The sequence below is a fragment of the Nipponia nippon genome, unplaced genomic scaffold, assembly GCF_047370975.1.
Source record: "Nipponia nippon isolate SJK-2023a ecotype South Korea unplaced genomic scaffold, ASM4737097v1 scaffold_3, whole genome shotgun sequence".
NCBI classification, from domain to species: domain Eukaryota; kingdom Metazoa; phylum Chordata; class Aves; order Pelecaniformes; family Threskiornithidae; genus Nipponia; species Nipponia nippon.
This window is the reverse complement of record NW_028262347.1, coordinates 113049756-113069337: the sequence shown is the minus strand read 5'-3', so window position 1 is coordinate 113069337 and position 19582 is coordinate 113049756. Positions and strand designations below refer to the sequence as shown.

Here is a 19582-nt window from a genome sequence, read left to right as displayed (position 1 = left end):
AACAATAACAGGAGTTGCTCTAATTTTTGACAGAAAAGTTTGATGCTAGAATGTTCAACACGGGACAGGGTGAACTAGCTGGAAAAAATATTAGAAGTTCCCGAACACTTTACATTAAAGGAAGTAGTGGTCATTCTGACTAATACTGGAAACTTATATCTTTGAAGTCTCAGCATTTATAGAAAGATCAAGATGAATAACTTGCAAAGCCATTTAAAGTAGGAACTGGTGCAGAACAAATATAGAAAGGCACAAAAAAAAAAACCCAACCAAAGAAGCCAAACCAACAAAACCAATGTAGCATCAGTGTTGTTAGCAGTCATGAGGTGCTATCATAATAATTAATAGTTGCTCCTGACCCTGATGCAAGGGTGTGAGTGTATGTCCCAGGAATTTGGGCACACAGATGCTTATTTAGAAATTGCAGTTCTCCCTACTGCCCTTTGGTATTAATTCATTGCAAAGAGGCTTATATATCTTTGCATAAGAAATAACCTGCAGTTGTCAAGTGACCTGAATGCCTGAATGAGCGCCTAGTAATGCTCTGGAAATGCATTTCGTTGTTCCTCTGCTGTGTCTCTTGAAGGTGTCACTTCTCATAATTGGCAAAGGGTCAAGTACCCAGTTTGATCCATAAAAATAAGTGTAATAGATCTGATTTTTGTCCCTTTCTTTTCCCCTCTGTAGTCTTCTGTTTTGCATCGCCCTCAAACCAAATGGATAAAGGGTGCTGCTAATGTGGAACGATGTTATTCCGTGCCTATTTGGCAAGGCAAGAGCTAGATGAGTGGACCAAACCAATTAGGCCACACCACAGTATACACACTTGTTCACTTCTTGCACTTTTCCTGGATGTGAAAGGATGAGTTATTTGGATGTATACCTCTGTTTTTTTACCCTGATTCCAGTGTTCTAGAGCACAGTTGCTGTTAAACTCTTTTCTTGCCTCTCTCTTCCTTTCCCTGTGATCCTAGGAGATGTGGTGCACTCCCTTCATCCCTTTCCCAACTTGTAAAGTACTTGCATAGTGTTCATCATAGTGGGAGGGTATCTCCCCATGCAATATTTTCTCCAGGGAGGTGGTGAGCTGCTATGGAGTCACTGGCAGTGGAGCGGAGCAGGGGGTGAAGATGGAAGGAGGTAGCTGGGATAGCTTGAGGTAGACAGCATCTCTCTCTTCCTTTTCAGCATTACTGTACCTGAGCCCTGTCCACATCCCATACATGTCCTACAATACCTAGTGTCAGTCCTAATGGCTCACCAGCAGTGCAGTCTTCTGCAGTCTTCTCCAGAATAAATTTCCCTCTGGCAGATGCTCATGGCACAACTTAGATCATGTCCTCTGCTCAGACATATACTAGGGAACATTTAATTTTATAGTCTACAGAGGATGGGTAAGAGAATTGGAAGGCTTGGTGGTTTTAAAAATAATTTAACAAATCTGTTAGGGTTTTTAAAACCAGTGGAGCTTTATTTCACATAACCAGTGCCCCCTCTATCCCTAAGCTGTAGCCTTTCCTTTATCTCTTAAAACAAATGACTTTTGAGACTGGAGGGGTGGGTACCACCAGGTAAGTCTTCCTTAGGCTACAAGCAAAAAACAGAAAAAATAGTCTTGTGCTTAGAGACCCTAAAGAGTGTATTTGCTGGACTTAGGCAATTATGTTTGGCAAATGGACAAGCCTTTGGTTCCTTTTTTTTAAAGAAAACTACATGTGAACTTGATCCATCCAGTTTCTCAACTGGATTAAATGAGACTTGTAACCAGTCAGTCTTGATTAATCATTTTTATGCACTTCTTCCATGCATAAGCTATAGTGTGTGCTATTTTAGTATTACCATTCCAGTTTGTGTATGTCAGTAGCTTGGACACATAACTTAGGTTGTGCTTCCCAGGCTCTGCTGTTTGTACTTCTCTTGATTTGAATATTATCTCAAGGTCAGCAATGACAAGTACTTAAAGCAGGAAGTTTTACAGTATTGTTCATACTTACTGTATATACCCTGTACATTGTACCGTATGTATAACATAGTGCATTATACATTCTTAATGCTATGCGCTTGTCTTTGTGCCTCTTGAGGAAGCTTCACTGCTACTTTAAATATGTATATTGCAAAGCTTATTATAGGACTTCTGGACCGACATGTCCAGAATCACTGTTACTAAAATTGTTACCTGTCTAAGCCAGGGATTAAACATTGCATGAGAAATTGCAAAGGGCAATTCCATGAGTAGAATCACGTGTGTGGTTATACCAGGAAACTTTAACACCATCAGGGTGTGTTGTGATTCATAATGAGCCAAAGGTTACATACTTGCAGTGTTTTCAACAGGCTGACTAATTCCTGTACCGCTTCATTCTTTGACCTATTATTGATTGTACAGAGAGTTTGTCTTATTTTAAAGATCTGAGAATAAGTGGTTGCACAGCACCAGCCCACTAAGCTGTGTGAGACCCAACAGATGGAAATATATCTATTAAAACACCAACTTAATTCTGGAGACATGGATTCTTCTGTCGGCTTTGCTACAGAATCCTTGGCTGGTCTTGAGAGGGAGGGGAGTGATGGTAAAATTGTTATTTAATAGCTGCTTCTCTCTCGGGGTGGGCGGTGGGGGGGATGACACACATGTTTTGCAAAAGTGATGAATAATTCTTGGATGCTCCTGTGTTTGGATGTACAGCTTCACTTATTTGAAAAGGACCTGATTTGGGGGGGCGGGCTGTTGTCGGCACTTCAGGGAACCTGAAATTGTGCACCCTGAAACTAAGGCATGCCGAAGGGGGGCACTTTGCAAAACGAGGTGTGAACATTGTGAGAGGTAAATTCAAAAATCCAGATTCAAGTCTTGCTGATTCTTTGGATCAGCAGTTAAACTACTTGATATCTGTGTTTCTCAGATGAAAAGCTTTGTAAAAGTAAAGTGATGGCTAATAAGCTGTGGCTCAGAAGGAACTACGTTAACAGCTACAATACGTCTTTATAACTGTTGAAATGCAAGCGTTTTTCAATCTCCTCCTGAAATAAAAGCAGGGATGTGAAATCACATAGGATTTCACAGTCCTAGATTTCTTCTCTCTGTGTATAGCCCCATGTTCAGTCTCCTGCAGATTTCTGCTCAGTAGACTAAATCACAAGCCTAGGTATACATTGGCTCTGAGGGGGGATCCAAGTCCAGAGGAAATGAGGGCCTGGTTTGGCATTGTCCTGGCTTCAGCTGGGATAGAGTTAATTTTCTTCCTAGTAGCTGGTATAGTGCTGTGGTTTGGATTTAGTATGAGAATAACATAGATAATGCACTGATGTTTTAGTTGTTGCTGAGGAGTGCTTACATTAGGCAAGGACTTTTTTCAGCTTCCCATGCTCTGCCAGGTGCACAAGAAGCTGGGAGGGGGCACAGCCAGGACAGCTGATCCAAACTGGCCAAAGGGCTATTCCATACAGTAGGATGCCATGTTCAGTATATAAACTGGGTGGTGAGCGGTTGCATCACTTGTTTTTCCTGGGTTTTGTTTCTCTCTCTCTCTCTCTCTCATTGTTTTTGTTTTCATTACATCGTTGTTGTTGTTGTTGTTGTTATTATTATTATTATTATATTTCAATTATTAAACTGTTCGTATCTCAACCCACAAGTTTTCTTACTTTTGCTCTTCAGATTCTCTCCCCCATCCCACTTGGGGGGAAGGGTGAGTGAGCGGCTGTGTGGTGCTTGGTTGCTGACTGGGGCTAAACCTCGACAGGCATAAAAGAAAGTGATATGGTATTGGGAAGAAGTACTATTGACTTATAAATTTGCAGGATGAGATCCTGGAGATATTTTGGGTGGACCAAAAGAACAGATTAAGCAATTTTAGGCTGTGTTCACAAAGAAATTCCTCAATTTTTCCTTTACTCAGAGGGATGGAGAGGAGGAAGCATGTTCTAGAGCACACTAAGAAAAAAACCCAAACTTTTCCTGTCATTTCAGGATAATATTAAAGCCCCTGAAGAGGTCAGGAGTGCACATTTGTTCTTCAGGAGCAGTCCTTCTGCCATGGAGCCCTTTCCCTTGGACTCTGCAGCATGTATGAGAGGGTGCTGATATGTAGCAGCTGCTTACGTATTTTCTCGCTCCCAAGCCTGCCTCTCTGCCTTCACTCTGTCAATGCCTTGACTTGCATTCTTAGTGATTCTGTTTCAGTATCCATCCAGGCTGAGCTGTGTGTCAGTTCACACAGTCTGTTTTTAATTATCTCCCTTTTCTGACGGGATCTCAATGTTAAGCCAAACTGAATAATTATAATGCTGCTTTGGAGATATTTTTATCTTTTTTTCTCCCCAAATGTTTGCTTTCACATTAAAAATTGATCAGAGTCTTGAGGTGGTTGCTTTGCTAGCAGTTTCTTAGATTCTTGAGGATTTATTACTGCATTTGAGTGAGAGGCAAAATCTCTTCATTTTACATATGGCTATGAGACTGTGCTTTTCCATGAGAAAATATTCACTCTTCATTTAACCCTTCCTTCTACATTTTACATTTGTTTCTTCAGTTGTTATTCAGAAGAGGCACTATGAAGAGAAATATGGTAGTGGTATTAACTCTGTGACTGGAATGGTGTCCAGATATGTGGTCAGGTTTGTAATTAGAAGCAGTGTCTATGTTCTCCAAACTGATATAGCTGTGGTGGACAGGGAGACAGACAAACATTTGGACACTGGAGTCCTTCAGGCTGGAACAGAAGGAGAAAACTGAACTGAGAATAATAGCCATTGTTCTATGTTAATTATCTTGAACTATTAGGCGATTATTTTTGACTATCGATTTGAGAGGAAAAAGATAGTGAGCTGTTGTGGGACAGAGACGGAGAGGGATGCGATTATGGCCTGTTGAAATATTGAGGATTAGCTGGAGGAAGGGGATGGAGAAACTTGTGATGCATGCTAACTCTAATATCCCTATTGGATCTCTGAACTATTCCCAGTTAGGCACATCAGCTTCCGGGCTTAGAAGCAGTTGGAGTTTCACTTGAGACTTGCAAATGGATTGAATGGATGTTTTGTGAAAAGATATTCTTCCATTGCTAATGTGGTGTCTGTTTCACATATTCGTGCGAATTCATTCTGGTGTATGGTGGTTGTCTCTTTCACTCCCAAGGCTTCTGCGAGTGGATCTGGTGAGTGAAGTAGGATATGTGAAGTCTGATACTATTGTTCAGAACGGAGTGGGAGCATTTATGGTGATAGTTGAAGAAATGGCTTGGCAAATCTTGCTTTGGTTGCTCTGGTGTGGTTCTAGTTATCACACGTTGGTTTGTGGGAAGCAGTTTAGCTCTGTTCTCAAAGAAAACCACAGGGAGCACAGTGTGCTCCAAACAGATGAGGAAACAACAATTGGAGAATTGAAGCAGTTTGTGTAGATAAATGGGAAGCTGAAGGACATAGTAGGACAGATAGAGATGGAGAAGAGTAAGTCATGGTCTTGCTCTTATCTACCCATACTTTCTCCTCTCCACAACTGATTCTTTATTTCCTTCCACTTCCCTAGCTGTCATTCCACTGTCTTAGCTTTGCTCTACTTCCAAACAAACCCTGCTTTTCCCTGATTTTTTTTTTTCTCCCTTTCCTTCCTTCCTACTCTTAGATGTGTCCCAAACACAGAACCCGTTGTTCTAAATCACCCCCTCAGTTATGGACTTCTAGGCACATTGTTCTCCTTTCACAAGAGACTCATTTCCCACCTGCTCTCAAAACGGAATCCTTTGTTCCCTTATCTCATATACCTGTCTTAATTTCTTGCATGCTCTTTATCCTTTTCTTTCATTAGGCTGTGAAGAAACTCTTGAGAGCATGACCAGAATGTGTGTAAAAATTTGGAAACGGAGGGGACAAGAAATAAATACTGTTCTTGGCAGTTTCCTTCTTTTCCTTGGACACTTCCTCAGTTTCAAATGAGGAGCTGGGAATCCAATCCCCAGCAATTGGATTCCTCCTGAGTATCACCTTACAAAGCACTGATCTCCCTGTCTTCCTACCCTTATTACCAGGAAAACTGAATATGAGCAAAGCTTGATTAGCTAAACAGTCAAATGCTCCGTGAGCATCACAAGCCTATTCCAAAAGAGAGTTCTCAGTACATAACCAAATAGCTGCTAAATACAAAGAAGGCAGTTAGGAGATTGTGGCTCCTTGAGAATAACACAAGCTTCTGGTGTGTGTGTGTTTGTTTTTTTAAAGCTCAGGGATGTTGGTTAGTTCATACATAACAGATCTGATTTGTGAATTACTAAATGAAGAAAAATGTGTAACCAAATCACCTGGAGTCCTCTTGCTCTTGAAAGCATCTGGAGCTTTTGCTGGTAACTTTAGTTGAGCTGAGATTTCTCACCATATGCTTCATTCCTTTCTTCCCATTCAGGTGAAGTCAAAAAGTGACTCCAGTTCCAAAAGGATTCACAGTGTTTTTAAGGAAGCAATAAGGATGCTACAAGAAAAAGGGGTGGTTTTCCAGAAACCTGGTAGCTCCAAGGATTTATACTATGTAAGGAACTGAGCTGTGGTTGCAAACAAGTTCAAGGGTATGACTCTCATAGTCAGCAGAAACAGTAGAAATGTTTCAGAAACAGAAGCTGGACAACCAAGTGCTGTCTGGTTAGTCAAAAGTCTTATCTGCAGCTTACTTCACTGTTGCATTTACCTCTGTACCACCCACTGCATTGTTCTTTTTGTAACTCAGCACCAGACTTAAGCACTGCTGCTGTTCCAAGCGCAGTCTGTATTCACTGGATTGCCAAACTGTGCATTGATGCAGCTCAGCACACTGAAGCCTGGGACCTGGGACAGTTCTCTTTATCGAAATGGGTTGAAACTTGGTGTTCTACCGAGTCGGTCACTCTCCTTTGGGTTGAATTCTGGTATATCACGTTCTTCACCTAACTCATGGATGCTGCTAATGGTACTAAAAATAATAACTGAAGATTTAATGTTCATTACTGTAGTTATGACAGTGTTAGTTTAGAATACATCATGACCTTGGATTGCTTGCCAACAGCCAAGCAATGAAATAGACTGTTATCTACCGTGAAATAGACTGCTATAAATTGCCAGTTTCTTCTGTTTTCTCCAGGTGACTGACCATGATAAGGAGCTGCTTAAAGCGACCCTTGATGTGATTAAAGAAGACTGTCGAAAACCCAGACGTAAGTAGCAGTGTGATCAGGGCTCTGATGAGCTGGTGCTGATATATTGATGACAATATCTCTTCCTGCTGCTGTATTAAATATGCTTCTTGTCCTTACCCTTGAACTTGGAGCTAAGTTGCTGGTGTAGCTAATCAGTATAGCTAAAAGCGGGAGTGCAAGAGCAGCTTCCTGTGAGCACGGAGCGAGAAGGAGCAGGTGTGCCCAGCAGGAAGCAAACCTCTCAGACCTGAAACAAGCAGCCATTATCTTAGATCTATATCTTTTGAGAATACTTAAATTTTGGGAGGAACCAGATGTAATGACGTTAGGTCACCACCTAGCAGCTGTTGCTTTGCATTCTGGATAAGCAGCAAATCTTGCTAGTTCAGTTTTGACGGGGGAGTTGACACGAAAGTGACCATACAGAAAAGTGAAATCCCCGCCTCCATTAAGTCAACAATAAAACTCACTTAAGTCAGCAGGATATTCTCTGTAGATTTTAAGCTCAGGTAGAGCTCAGGTGGTTGTTCCTTGCAGGTAGGGATTTCATTCTAACAAAATCCACTTCTTTTCAGCTAACGTACCTCGTGTGGTTTCTGAGTTATCCCTGTCCCTCAAGTCTATTGTGTCTCATTGCCATAGTGATAGCTTGCGCTTGACTTGAATGTCTGCTAATTACACAGGTACATTGCTACAGAGTTTCTTTCAATTCATTGGGCAGAATGTGTCAGCAGGGATCACTTGCTGCTGGAGTGCAGCTATTTGTGGGGTAGAATACTCTTTAGTACAGAACAAATGACTGACTAGAACATAAGGCATATGATCTTAAATTGTTCATATCTTTATACTATCATAGCTATAATAGTGCTTGTAGGACCTGGTATATGATGGTTATCCTGCCGTGAAAAAAGGCTAAGTGAAGTAGTATTATTTTTGAGTTTTCAACTCGTCAGTTGTAGACGAGGTTTGTAGGTGGAGGTAAAAGTTCTGTATCTTCGGGGGATGGAGGCAGTAGATGTTACTGGGCATGCAGGTGAAGACGGGCTTGTTTGCCTGAGGCTATTTCAGTGCAACAGCTTACCATATCACATTGTTTTATTGTCTTTTATCCCATTAACAAATACAAACATTTTCTCTCTAAGAGTCAAATGATTCCTCTGCCCACTTTATACATCAGCTAGTTCTCCTGGGAACTTTTTATTTTTTTTTTAAATAATTGTGCCACTATAAAGGCCAGAACCTGTATGCAGTTGACACAGGGCACTGAGTGACTGCCTGGTGTTTAACTCCCCTCTTGTGCATTATCACACTGGTAGAGTACTCTCAGTGCTCCGTGAGAGGTTGGGAAGTTCTTCCTCCAGGAGAGGCTGGGAAGTTCTTTCTCCCAGTCAGGAGGAGTCAACAGCAGAGAGAAACTTGCAGATCAGCCCCAGAAAAGACTTTGAAAAGTCCTGAGTCCTCAAAGCCATGTTTTCCATACAGAGCAGGTTAAAAATAGCAACTGCTTTACAGAGCCTCTTGTTCTTCTTGAAATTTTCCACCTACTTTGTTTCCTATTATAAAAAGGACAATTTCCAGGTCAGTGTCTCTTTGCTAGTTTTCAGAAGGACCATTTCAAATGTCCTGGTCACTGGTAATAGAAGATTCTGAGAAGAAAAGCCAAGAAGCTTAAATCAAAACCAACAGGGTACTGCAGATATTTTATTGTCACTGAATGATGCAAGAGCACAGAGCTCAAGGTAACTGTCGGACCCCCTCTGCTGGTGGGATGGCAGTTTTAGCCACTCGCTTGGCCTTGACTAGTGAGCAGGCTTGTATAAGAAAGTAAGAACGTGGTAATACCTCAAGGGCTTTTGCTTGTTTGTTGCAAGAAATTCCTACCTATGTTCCTTCAAGAGTAATATTAATCTTCCATGGCAGGAAGACTGATTTATGATAAACCAAACTCTTTTCTTCAATGAGTTACTTCTCTGCCAGTTTTCAAGGCAATGCCTCACTCCATTGCTTTAGTTGTGACACATTCTCAGGCCCAACCCAGCTTCCTGTGGAACTATTGTACAAATAAAAAATCCTCAGCATGCCTAGTCAGACCTCCACAAACTCTGATCTGTAATATGCCTGCATGACAATCCTAGTCCTTGGCTCCAATTGTAATTCCAAACAGCCTGATCTTAAATGCCCTCATGTGAGGCTACTGTGGGTCTGTGTAGAAGCTTAAGATAGCCAGAAAAGGATGATGGTACATTTTGACTCCAGACTGAACGGCAAAATGGTAGACTTAGTCCAGATTTCTTTCTTTCTTTTTTTTTTTTTTTTGACAAATTTGCTCTGGTTTTAGGGTTAGATGAGGCTAGTAGTAGAGAGGGAAAAAATGGAACCACTTGAAGTTAAATTTGATATGTCAGAATGGACCCTGTGTGAGATGTGCACAGTGGGCAAATGGTGGTTGTTCTATAACTCTGTCCTCTCTGATACTGGTAGTTAGACAAGACAGTTGATCACAGCCTGGCTTACCTCAGCTGGTGTACAAAAGCTAGAACCCAGTATGTCAATGAAAGAGGGACAGCATCACTCCACTGCAAGGAGTGTATTCCCTCAAAGTTGGGCTGTAGACTAGGAGTGTTTCTGGGTTACTTAATGATTGTACACACCTGCCAAACGCCATTTTCTACCAGCATCTAGGAGTAAAGTATGTATTGTACTGTTGGGTAACACTTGAGTCACTAATCCAATGCATCAAGACTTAAGCTAAGTTCCTGTAGATCAGGGATGGGCACTTTGACCTTCTTATGGCAAACCTATGACTAATGCAAAATGCAGCTACCCACTTTGTTTGCAACAGCAGTCACTATAACCAGGTAGAGGCATTGTTCTGTTCTCTGTACTTACCTGTCCTAGGGTGGTGGATGCATTTTTGGCTACCAGCCACAAAGGTCGTTTATCACACTGGATCACTGACTTCTACAGAAATATCTTTGCCTGATTCACAGTCTAATAGGAATTAGGCTGAACTCTTTATTTACTGGTACTCAGCATTGCCTCCTATCTACCAGTAACTTTCCTCAGCAGCTTCTAAGGCAGTTCCGGGGCTCAGCTGATTCTAGAGATGGGCAAAAATAAAAACAAAGGCAGCAACAACAAAATACAGGGACCCTCTTGGCCGATGGCAATTTCTCAGTACCCTTACCAAACTTGCCTTATATGATGTGAGCTGAGGGCTGAGGAGGAGGAAAGTCGTTTGTGCTGTGTCTCATTTATGCTAGTTTTCCATTGCTTTCCATTGTTAGCCACAGAGGAGAAAGAAATCTGTTGTGGAGTTCAGCACTTGGGAAGACTGGGAGCCTGCAGCACTGATGATTAGTGGGTTTGCAGGGTCTGTTGGGAGGAAATGTTGACTGGGACAGCTGAGCTTCAAATGATGGCTCCACCAGGCACACAGTAGCTGCATGCAACGCTGCAGCCACTAAGGACCTTTGCCTCTGGCTTGTCCTCTAGGAAAGGAGATTATTTTTACATTTCTGTTCTCTTGTACATTTTCAGGATTCATTCCTTTTAAAAGGAGATAAAATTTGATACTGAAGTTCTGTGTCTTTCTACTCCCATAATTGTCTGAATAGTCTGAAGTGAGGATCGGATGGGATCGCATTGCTAGGTGAATGAAAGTTGCACTGTAGCAGTTTTTCCACAAGATGCCAGCATCGGGCAAGCAGTTACAGGTCCTGGCCACGGACCTTCCTTCTGTTCTAGACGTTTTTGAACTTGGATATGAGCAAAAGGATTTTCATTTGGTTTCTTCTGCAGTTGCAGAAACTGGATGGCTTGCATACGTGGACAGTGGAGGTACTCTTAAGTTATTAACCTCATCATCAGGTTGTACTGAATGAGCCCTGTATATTAGAGTTTGCAAGACTGATTACTTTTCACCCTCATTACTAGTATTACAGCCCTGACACTTCCCAGAAAAGTCAGTGGAAACAGTTGATAATTGGAGAACTTGTAGGCACAGACTGGATCTCTTCCCTCTGAATACATGCATCTCTGCTTTAGACCTAGGGCATTCTTCCTCTCTGACAGCTGTGGTTTTTTCATGACTAATCTGGTTTATAATAGTTAAAAAGAGGCAGTTAGCCTGAAGTCTTTCCTCCATGCCTGGCTGCATTTTCCTTTTTTTCTGCAGATGCTGAAAAAGGCTGCCATTTCCTTCATGTCCTGAGCTGTGTTCGGCAGAGCTACAACCCCTCTCTGGCTGAAGCAGTGATGCACCGTGTCTTGGAACTGCTGGAGAGTAACAGTGATGTTGTCAGCACTATGGAAGGATATTATACGACATTTTAAAGAGAAGATAAGATACAATCATTCTGGTCCATTCAGGATAAAGGAGAGAAGAAGGAGAGGTTGAGTGACTCTGAAAAGCTGCTGTTACCTGGTATGATCTAGATGGGGAAGAAAAGAGCATTCTGGTTCTCCAAATGCTGTTTTTGTCCAGCTCCAGAGAAGTTGTCCAAATACTTGTTTTAATATTCTTGCTGACTTCCTCATTATTCCTAGTGAAAGTTGTATCAAACTGATTCTGGACATCCTAAGACAGCAGAGGAACTGGAAAAGAAGCTGGACTCTTTCCCTGCAGTAAGATATGATGTTGCTGTCCTCACATTTACATCCAGTGAGCCCTAAAGAAAAGTCACTGCTAAAGAGCGCTGTTTACAGCAGTGGTCCCGTCAGGACTCGTTTTTCCGGCTTAAAGACTGATCTTGTGATCTTTCCACATGGTAATAGCTGTGGATCTTTCTTTTTAGGTATACTTTATAATAGCTAGAGAAAGGACATGCAAACAAACAATCAAAAGATTTGCCTGTCCTTCCTGGCAGTGTTGGTGTACCCATATCGGTAAATATGTATTCCTGAATGTGCACAGCTTTCCCACTACTAAAGCAGTCCTCACCTTTCTCTGAAAAGTAATATTCAGGAATGGGGTCCTGCATCCCTTCCCCATCCTGCAACCTTGCCCGCTGCTTGTCAAGCATGTCTGGATTCTCCTGGCTACCGTGTGTGCTACTGATGCATGTTGTTGTGAATGCTGTTCAGACCAGAATTCTCAAAATCAGCCACTGTTTTGCTGTTTATTTTTAAATTGCTTCCTACATCATAAATGGTAACCATAAATCAGATGCTTTGGGAAAAAAAAATCTGAAAGCTGGCAGGACCCACCATAATCTCCATGCTCCCTGTTGCCTTTTGTGTCTTCTATTCCTTGTCACCTTTGGGGAAAAATACTATCTATATCTGTGCTTGCAGAGGAACACAAGACATTGATGAAATAACATTGGCTTAAAGAAGGTGACCGTGCAAGATGTTTTATCTGGAATAATCAGAACTCTGTTATGTGCCACAGTTCAAAGCCTGGAGCTGTTCAGTATTTATCCTTAGAGAGGGCTTGCTGCTGCAGGGGCTTGTCTGTTTAATTAATCTGTTTAATTAATGGTATGGAGGTGAGACCTTTAACTTGAAAAGAGTAGAAAGGATTGAATGCATCCTTCCTTTTTTCCTCTGCACCTTCTCTGTAACTTCTCTGTCTCTCTCCCGGGAGGCAGATGTAGTGGTAAAGCCCTATAAGGATTGACATAGCAGGGAAAAATAAACCATATGCATGAGGAAAGCCAGTGAGTAGCCCCACATGTGCCAGGTCTCTGGTTTGTTGTTATATTATATGCCTCATTCCAAGCCCTGGCTGCAGTGAGATATAGGCTAAGAGAAAGGCATGACAAAATATTTGGCATTTGCATTCAGAGGCCTGTGGAAAACTCTGGCCTTAAAGAGATGGTGTATTTGTCCATAGTGGAAAACTATGTATGAATCATTCTTTTGCTGTAAATTCCCTACGTGCTGCAGGGCTCAATAGGTGGTTTCCCTGCAGGCTGCCCTACTCCTAGCATTACTGCTCTGTTTTGAGTTGGGTACCTTCTAGTGAGATCTTAATATGGGCCTGAACAGGTGCTGAAAGGATGTACCTGTGCAGAGGGAAATAAAAGAGAAAAAGATTAAGAAAGAATTGTAGAAGTCATCTTCCCTGCCCCCCTCCCATGGACGTCTCTGGAAAGCAGGGAAAGAAGTCCAGATTCCGAGTGAAGTGGTACTGAGGGGAATTGCAACTTTAATTTATGCCTACAAAAAGGTCTGGTTGGCCACAGGGGAGATTTGCTTCTCAGATTCCTGCTCTGATTGCTGATCAGTTTGAAGTGATGCTTAAAAACAAAGGCTGTCTGTGGAAGAAGTAGTTTGGAATACCGATTCCTAAATTCAGACTCACTTCAGGAATTAACCATATGTTACTGCTTGATTCCAGAGAAGTCGCCTACTTGGCAGGAATTTGAGAATATTTTAAGGAAAGTATGTGGTGTCTTGATCCATATGGAAGAGCATGACATCTAATTTAAGAGACTGACTTGGCCATTTTCTTGAAAAGTTCTATATTAGCAGAATCTGATTTTGCTGGGAAAGGGTTAAAAGAACACTGCAAGCTCAGTGGGAAAGGTGATCTCTCTCAGGTTAGAAGAGAGACAGACTCTGGTTCTCCTGAGAGTGTCAGCCAAGTGTGTGGGCTGGATGAGTTTTGGGAGGAGCGCTGCGCAGCTGAATCTTGGAGGAAAGATAGTCTGGAGATCGTATTGCTCTTTAGGGTCTCTTTCAAACAAATTCATACCAAAATAGGATTACGTCTTTGTCCTTTGCAGCTTGGATAGTCATACACACAGCATCGAATGTGTTCTGTTGCCGGCAACTTTGATGCTGCGCTTCCTGTGTTTTAGATGTGTTTCTGTGTGTAAAGTCTGCCTAAAACCTCTGGCCACCGATTTTCTATGCATTGGAGGCTGAAGCAGATGCAAAGGGTCTTCCCTCTCTGTTTTGCCCTGGTTGCAATTTAAAAGCACTTATCAACTGCGGAGCATCAGAGATGAGGTGGGAAGAATTCATCTCGGGAAAGATGGATAAGTGACTCTGGAAAGAACCTGTCCTTGGAAGTTTTAAAGCTGGTCCTTGGTGGCAATGCTGGACTCTTATGATTGAGGGTATGGTCTATGGGAGATTGCTCCCCAAGAAGAGAAAAAAAGGCATTTTTCTTACTTGAGTTAACTCAGGGAAATATGAATGAACGCAAGGGAGCCTACAGTTTTTACAAGAGTGAAAGGTTAAAGTAAAACTAATGGAGGCGCCTAGATTTTTAAGTTACACAGATTCTGATTCTGAATGACTGTACAGAATAGTTGTGCCTTAAGCTTGCATGCTTTATTTTTTCCATAGTAGCCACCCAACACAGACTAATGCTTACTCTGATTGAGTGCGTTCCCTCTCTTGTACCTACAGGGAATACCATATGCGTACGCCTGCACGGAAGTACCCCAACTAGCTGTGGGAGCACAGAGCTCACTGTAGGTCGATTTACCCATTTACTCAGTATCTCTACAGTATGCTTCTGTGACAGCAGTCTAGACATACCCATATTGGTATAAGTCACCTTTATGTAAGTCTAACTACACACACTAGGGCTTTTACTGCTAATAAACTGTCTCTCTGTTTAAAGATCATATCCTTAACCAAGAGAGTCATATCATGCACACTATTAAAATTCTTAGATTTAGACCACACCTACAAAATATTGTGCGGAACATTCAGTGAAAGCATGCTTTCTTGTTTTGTTTAATTTGAAAAGTCATTAGGCAACACAATTATTACTGGTTTATTAAGGGACTTTGAAGGTGGCACTTTAATGTAAAACTGACAAGTGAGAATTCGTGTTGTAGGACTGCTTCATGGCCAGTTCCAGTTTCCATAGAAACACTTATGGCAGTAAAAGGCAAGTAAGTAAAATGGAGTTTTTAAAAGCAGTCAGCATTTTTATGTTACCTTAAAAGGTATGTTTCCATAGAAATGCAGTGCCTGAGAAGAAAAATTACCAAAGAATCTTAATATTCTATTCTAGCAAAATGTAAGGTGATTGCTTTTCTGGTGAGGAAACAAAGGAACAACTCTACCTTCAGTCCCTGCCACCTGCTTAAGTGAGAGAAGGGATGAGGTTGCTTCATGCCTCAGTTTCCCTCTTTTGTAAACTGGGGATAATACAGCTCCCTGTGTAGGGCATAAGCCTCAATTTTTCTTCATGTTAGTCATTAAAAGCTCTTGAGATCTATTAGTGGGAGCTGTTAGAGAGGAACTCTGTGGGAGTGGATGAATGGATAAATGCTGGAGCGGCACTTAGTTCTAGTTCACGACCCATTTTTGCTAATAGCTTTATCTTTCTCTGCCTCTCTTTCCATGCGTATTGCTTTGCCTGTCTTGTCTTATTCCTTTCCAGGTCCTATAAGGCAGTGATGGTCTCCCTGTTTTTATTTGTACCAAATATTTTTCCTGGAATCCTGTTCCCTCTTATGACTTCTTAAATGACTTCTTAAAAATAGAAATTCAGATAAATGAGTTCTGAGTGTTCTTGTTCCCAAATCTTTGGATCGTAAATTTGTACCCATGAGGGTAGGTATTTTCAACAAGCTACCTGGGAAATGAAGCTTTTCTTTCAAAGCAATAAATGAAAATTTAAAGATTGGCTACATGACTGAAAGCTGTTACTTTTGTGGATCTGTCCATACTTGTGTATTCCAGTGATGAACACCATAAATAGACGGAGTTGCTAGTTCATTATTCAGAATGAGAATTCATCAATGAGTAGCCAGTGAGGCATGGAGCCACATGGAGAATTATGAGACAAAGTACTGAAAATCTGCCTGTCAAAGAAATGCAGTTTGGTTTAGTTTGGGCGTAAGCCAATCCTGTGGGGAAAAGATGTGCCTAGCAAAGATTTGTATCTTTATACTTGCCTCTGAAAGGGAAGGGAGCAAGTTCAGATCCCATGGGCAACCTGAACTCTGAAACATCCTGTCAGTGCGGCGCTACGTTCTTTACTGCCGTCTTTCAGCACGGTCTCCAGCCCTCCTGCCCCAACCCTACAGGCTAGCGAGCAAACAAAAGGTCAGCCGCAGAGATAAAAGAATAGTTATAATAATTGGTTACCATCCTCCAGGAGCCCCAGCATTACAGAAACATTTTTGTGGATGTTTGTTGGCAGCAGGGAAATGCTGAGTTGGGGATCTTGGGTTTCGTTCCCAGCAATATGCCCTGTCAGGCACAGAGGCTTTCCCCCTAATTTCTTTCATCTATTTCTGCTCTCCACTCTCTCCTCTAACTGTCATTTCTCAGGCCTTTCATTTCATTTATAGTCTCATGGTTCATCTCTGCACCACAGATCCTGGTCAAACCTCCTTCCTCTCTACTGTGTTCCCTTTTTCTTTCCTAACTCAAATATCATTGTCAGCACCTGGCAATTGAACATTTCGGTGTAATCCCCTTGCCTAACTGACCTGGCACCGTTCACAGCCCGTTCTGATTCCAGCAGGCTGTGCTTCGCTCCTTCTCTAGGCACCAGAAGAGGCAGATAGCAGCCACTTCACTCTTGAGCTTTCTTCCCCATGTAGTTTGCAGCAGGAAAGAGCTGCAATTTCAGGAAAACACCGCTTTTTCCACCCCACCCTCCCAAAGACCAAGTAGCACCCTCAGAGATTCTAGTGGTGGTTTTCTTGCAGGTATCCAAGTGCAAAATAAATACAATTCAAAAATAAAACACTTGTGTCTTGCCCAAACCTGAGCGAGCACAAGTCACGCCCCTGGCAGAAGCTACCTGCCTCTCCCTGCCACTTTCATGTCCTTGCAGATTTTGTTGCAGACATGAGCTGTAAACTTGATGTGGACTTTTAGTTCGTGTGTCTACTAGTTAGTGTGTCTCCTTTTAGCCTGTTATTTCTGAGAAAGTGTGATTATACTCTGATACAATTATACTGTGTGCCTGGGCATTTGTCTACTTCTGTCCCACTGCTCCGAGTGAATCTGGTGGCTAGTCAAGAGGGTGAAGGACCCTGAGCTGTTATGGTCTTGCACATTTTTTAGAAAATGGATGCACTGATAGAAGAAGGAAGCCCGAATTAGTGCCTCCATTAAGGGGAAGGAAGAAACTCGGTCATACAACATTAGAGAAACCACACACGAGACGGTCGCAAGGAACCCATTTTTTTAACTTCAGCTGCCACAAGAAGCACTTACTCTGCAGTGCGCTTTTAAGAAATGACTGGACTGTTTTTCCTGAAGTTTGCTCGTAGAGATCACCCCAAAGCAGATATTTGTGATGGGAAACTGCAAATCTAACCGTTGAAATCTGGTAAAGTTACAGCATCTACATCAGAGTACAAAGTTGAGTAACTGATTTTTAGGGATGCCACCAGCCCATTCCCACTATCTTTTAAATGTGCGATGGAGGCTATGCTACTAATCTAGTCACAGTAATTTACAAGTTGAAACCAGCCCAGCTTAACAAGATTGCCTGGGCATAACATAACCAGGAATTTGCTAGTGAAAGAAATAACCTAAAGGAACAATTTTCAGCAAGTGTTGAACCACTGAACAGCGCGGTGCCAATTAACCTGGCACAACATGTCTTACGGCTCTTGTTTTAGCTTGCTTTTTGTTATTGATTGGAAGAATGAACGTTCCTTCCCCACCAGCCAGAGCTGGGGCTCTCTGCCACCTTAGCCTGCGATGCCATTCACGTTGAGAGCGTAGGAGTTGTCCTCGCGTGCGTGTAAAACTCTTCTTTGCCGTGACGTTCACAAAAAACCCCAGAGCTGTAACAAGCCAGCTGGTGTTCTGAAACAACTGCCTCCACTGCTGACTAATACTCTCTCATTGTTTTCTTCCCTCACCTTGTCTTTTTTTCCCCAAATAAAATCTCTTGAACTTAATTCCTGGCCCAAAAGGGGTTATAGTCTCCCTCTGTCCTTCTGTGAGCACAGCGATCCAGGACAAACATAACAGGAGCAAACTGATACAGAGAGGAGTTTTTGTTGGAACTCTGAAGGTAGGGAAGGAGGAGAAATACAGAGGAAGCTGAGGGAGGAGGATTTAGCACAAAGATGTTTGAAATTAGTCCCACTGAAAAAGGCTAAAGAAATAATTGACTAATGATGATTTAGACATCTGTTTCAGAGCAGGCAGCAGGTGCTGCATGTAATGAAAGCAAGGACTTGTACTATTTTATTTTCTGCAATTAGAAAGCAGGGGAGGAAATGAGGGCAGGAAAAAATGGAGTAAGGGAACATTTATCATAAACAGCTGGACAAATTTATATAGAGCACAGTAATATTTATATGCTCTTCCTCTGCCTTCCTTATACTATCCTTTAACAGTTCCTCTGTTCTGCAGTGCATTTTGCCCTTTCTAAAAGACCAGTGCTTTGGATGATCAAGTTAGATGCTAAAGTAAGAGCTGGCCACCAAAATGCCTTGGAGGATCAAAGTGTTGAGGACGAGGTAATTGTCGCTTACCCAGATGCTGTTATTGATGGAAACGGTCTGGAAGGAGAAGCTGCCCCTGTCTCAGAGGTGGTCTCTGGGGGCCTCAGCCACTAGCCCAGTGGCTGAGAACGACTCCCGTTAGTGAAATGGTCCTTAGGGTTGCATCCCGGGGGCTGCATGGCCATAGCTTAACACATGCCTGGATCCAAATAAATGCCTGGAATTATGTGGATGGTGTGTCCACTGCTCCAAGCTGAAAAAAACACCTACAGCAGGCCCTGCTAGAGAAACCATAGCTCCATTTTCCATGAGACATTTTCTGGTTTGGAATCATCTCATTCCTGTTTCCAAGCAATAAACATCCTACAGGGCATTTGTTTTTCCAAGCATCTCCACTACTACCCTAAAAAGTCTAACCTGGGAATCACTGGGGAGAAAAAATACTGTTTGTGTCTACCCATGGGACGATGTTGCTGCTGCTGAGGAGCTCCAAAAATGCTGCTCTTAAAGAAATCTCTCTGCTGGGAAAAGCACTTTGCTTTTGCATGAAGGTAACTTAAAAAAAAAAAAAAATCAATGCACTGTAATGCTGAGTGGGCGAGGTTGCATGTTACAGATTTCTCCTTACAGTGTCAAGCTTGTGCTTTTGTCATCTATGGTCTAACTGCGGTTCCATGACTAACTTTTCATAAGGCTTTATTGATACATTTTTATAATTCACAGTCCATCAGTCAAATGTTTTCTGGTTTGGATATTGGCAGATAAAGTCTTCTACTTTCTCTAGGGGATGTGCAGCCAAGTAAAATTACTGTTTGGTTTCAGAAGGGGTTGAAAGAGTGAAAATAATGAACAAGGAAATTCAAGTTTTAAAAGGGCTTGGTGGAAATAACGGTTGGACGGTTTAACGGTTGGACTCGATGATCTTAAGGGTTTTTTCCAACCTTAACAATTCTATGATTCTATGAAATTTTAAATCTGTTAATACAGAGGACTTAGTGTCCATGTACATACTTAGAGGTAGCATGGGAAGAA

The 19582-nt window shown here is 42.0% G+C and overlaps 1 protein-coding gene across 5 annotated transcripts in view; it reads left to right on the top strand.

Annotated features, from left to right (window-relative positions):
* STN1 (STN1 subunit of CST complex) overlaps positions 1–19582 on the top strand; it is a 54274-nt gene that overhangs the window by 31815 nt on the left and 2877 nt on the right. For 4 of the 5 annotated variants that reach the window (XM_087764469.1, XM_087764470.1, XM_087764467.1 and 1 more), the window contains 3 exons: positions 6398–6520; positions 7106–7178; positions 11338–17694. In XM_087764469.1, the coding sequence (XP_087620595.1) occupies positions 6398–6520; positions 7106–7178; positions 11338–11495 (354 nt within the window). In that variant the 3' untranslated portion in view covers positions 11496–17694. Of the gene's footprint in view, positions 1–6397; positions 6521–7105; positions 7179–11337; positions 17695–19582 lie in introns of those variants that run through there. The other variant, XR_015706285.1, reaches the window with a different exon arrangement.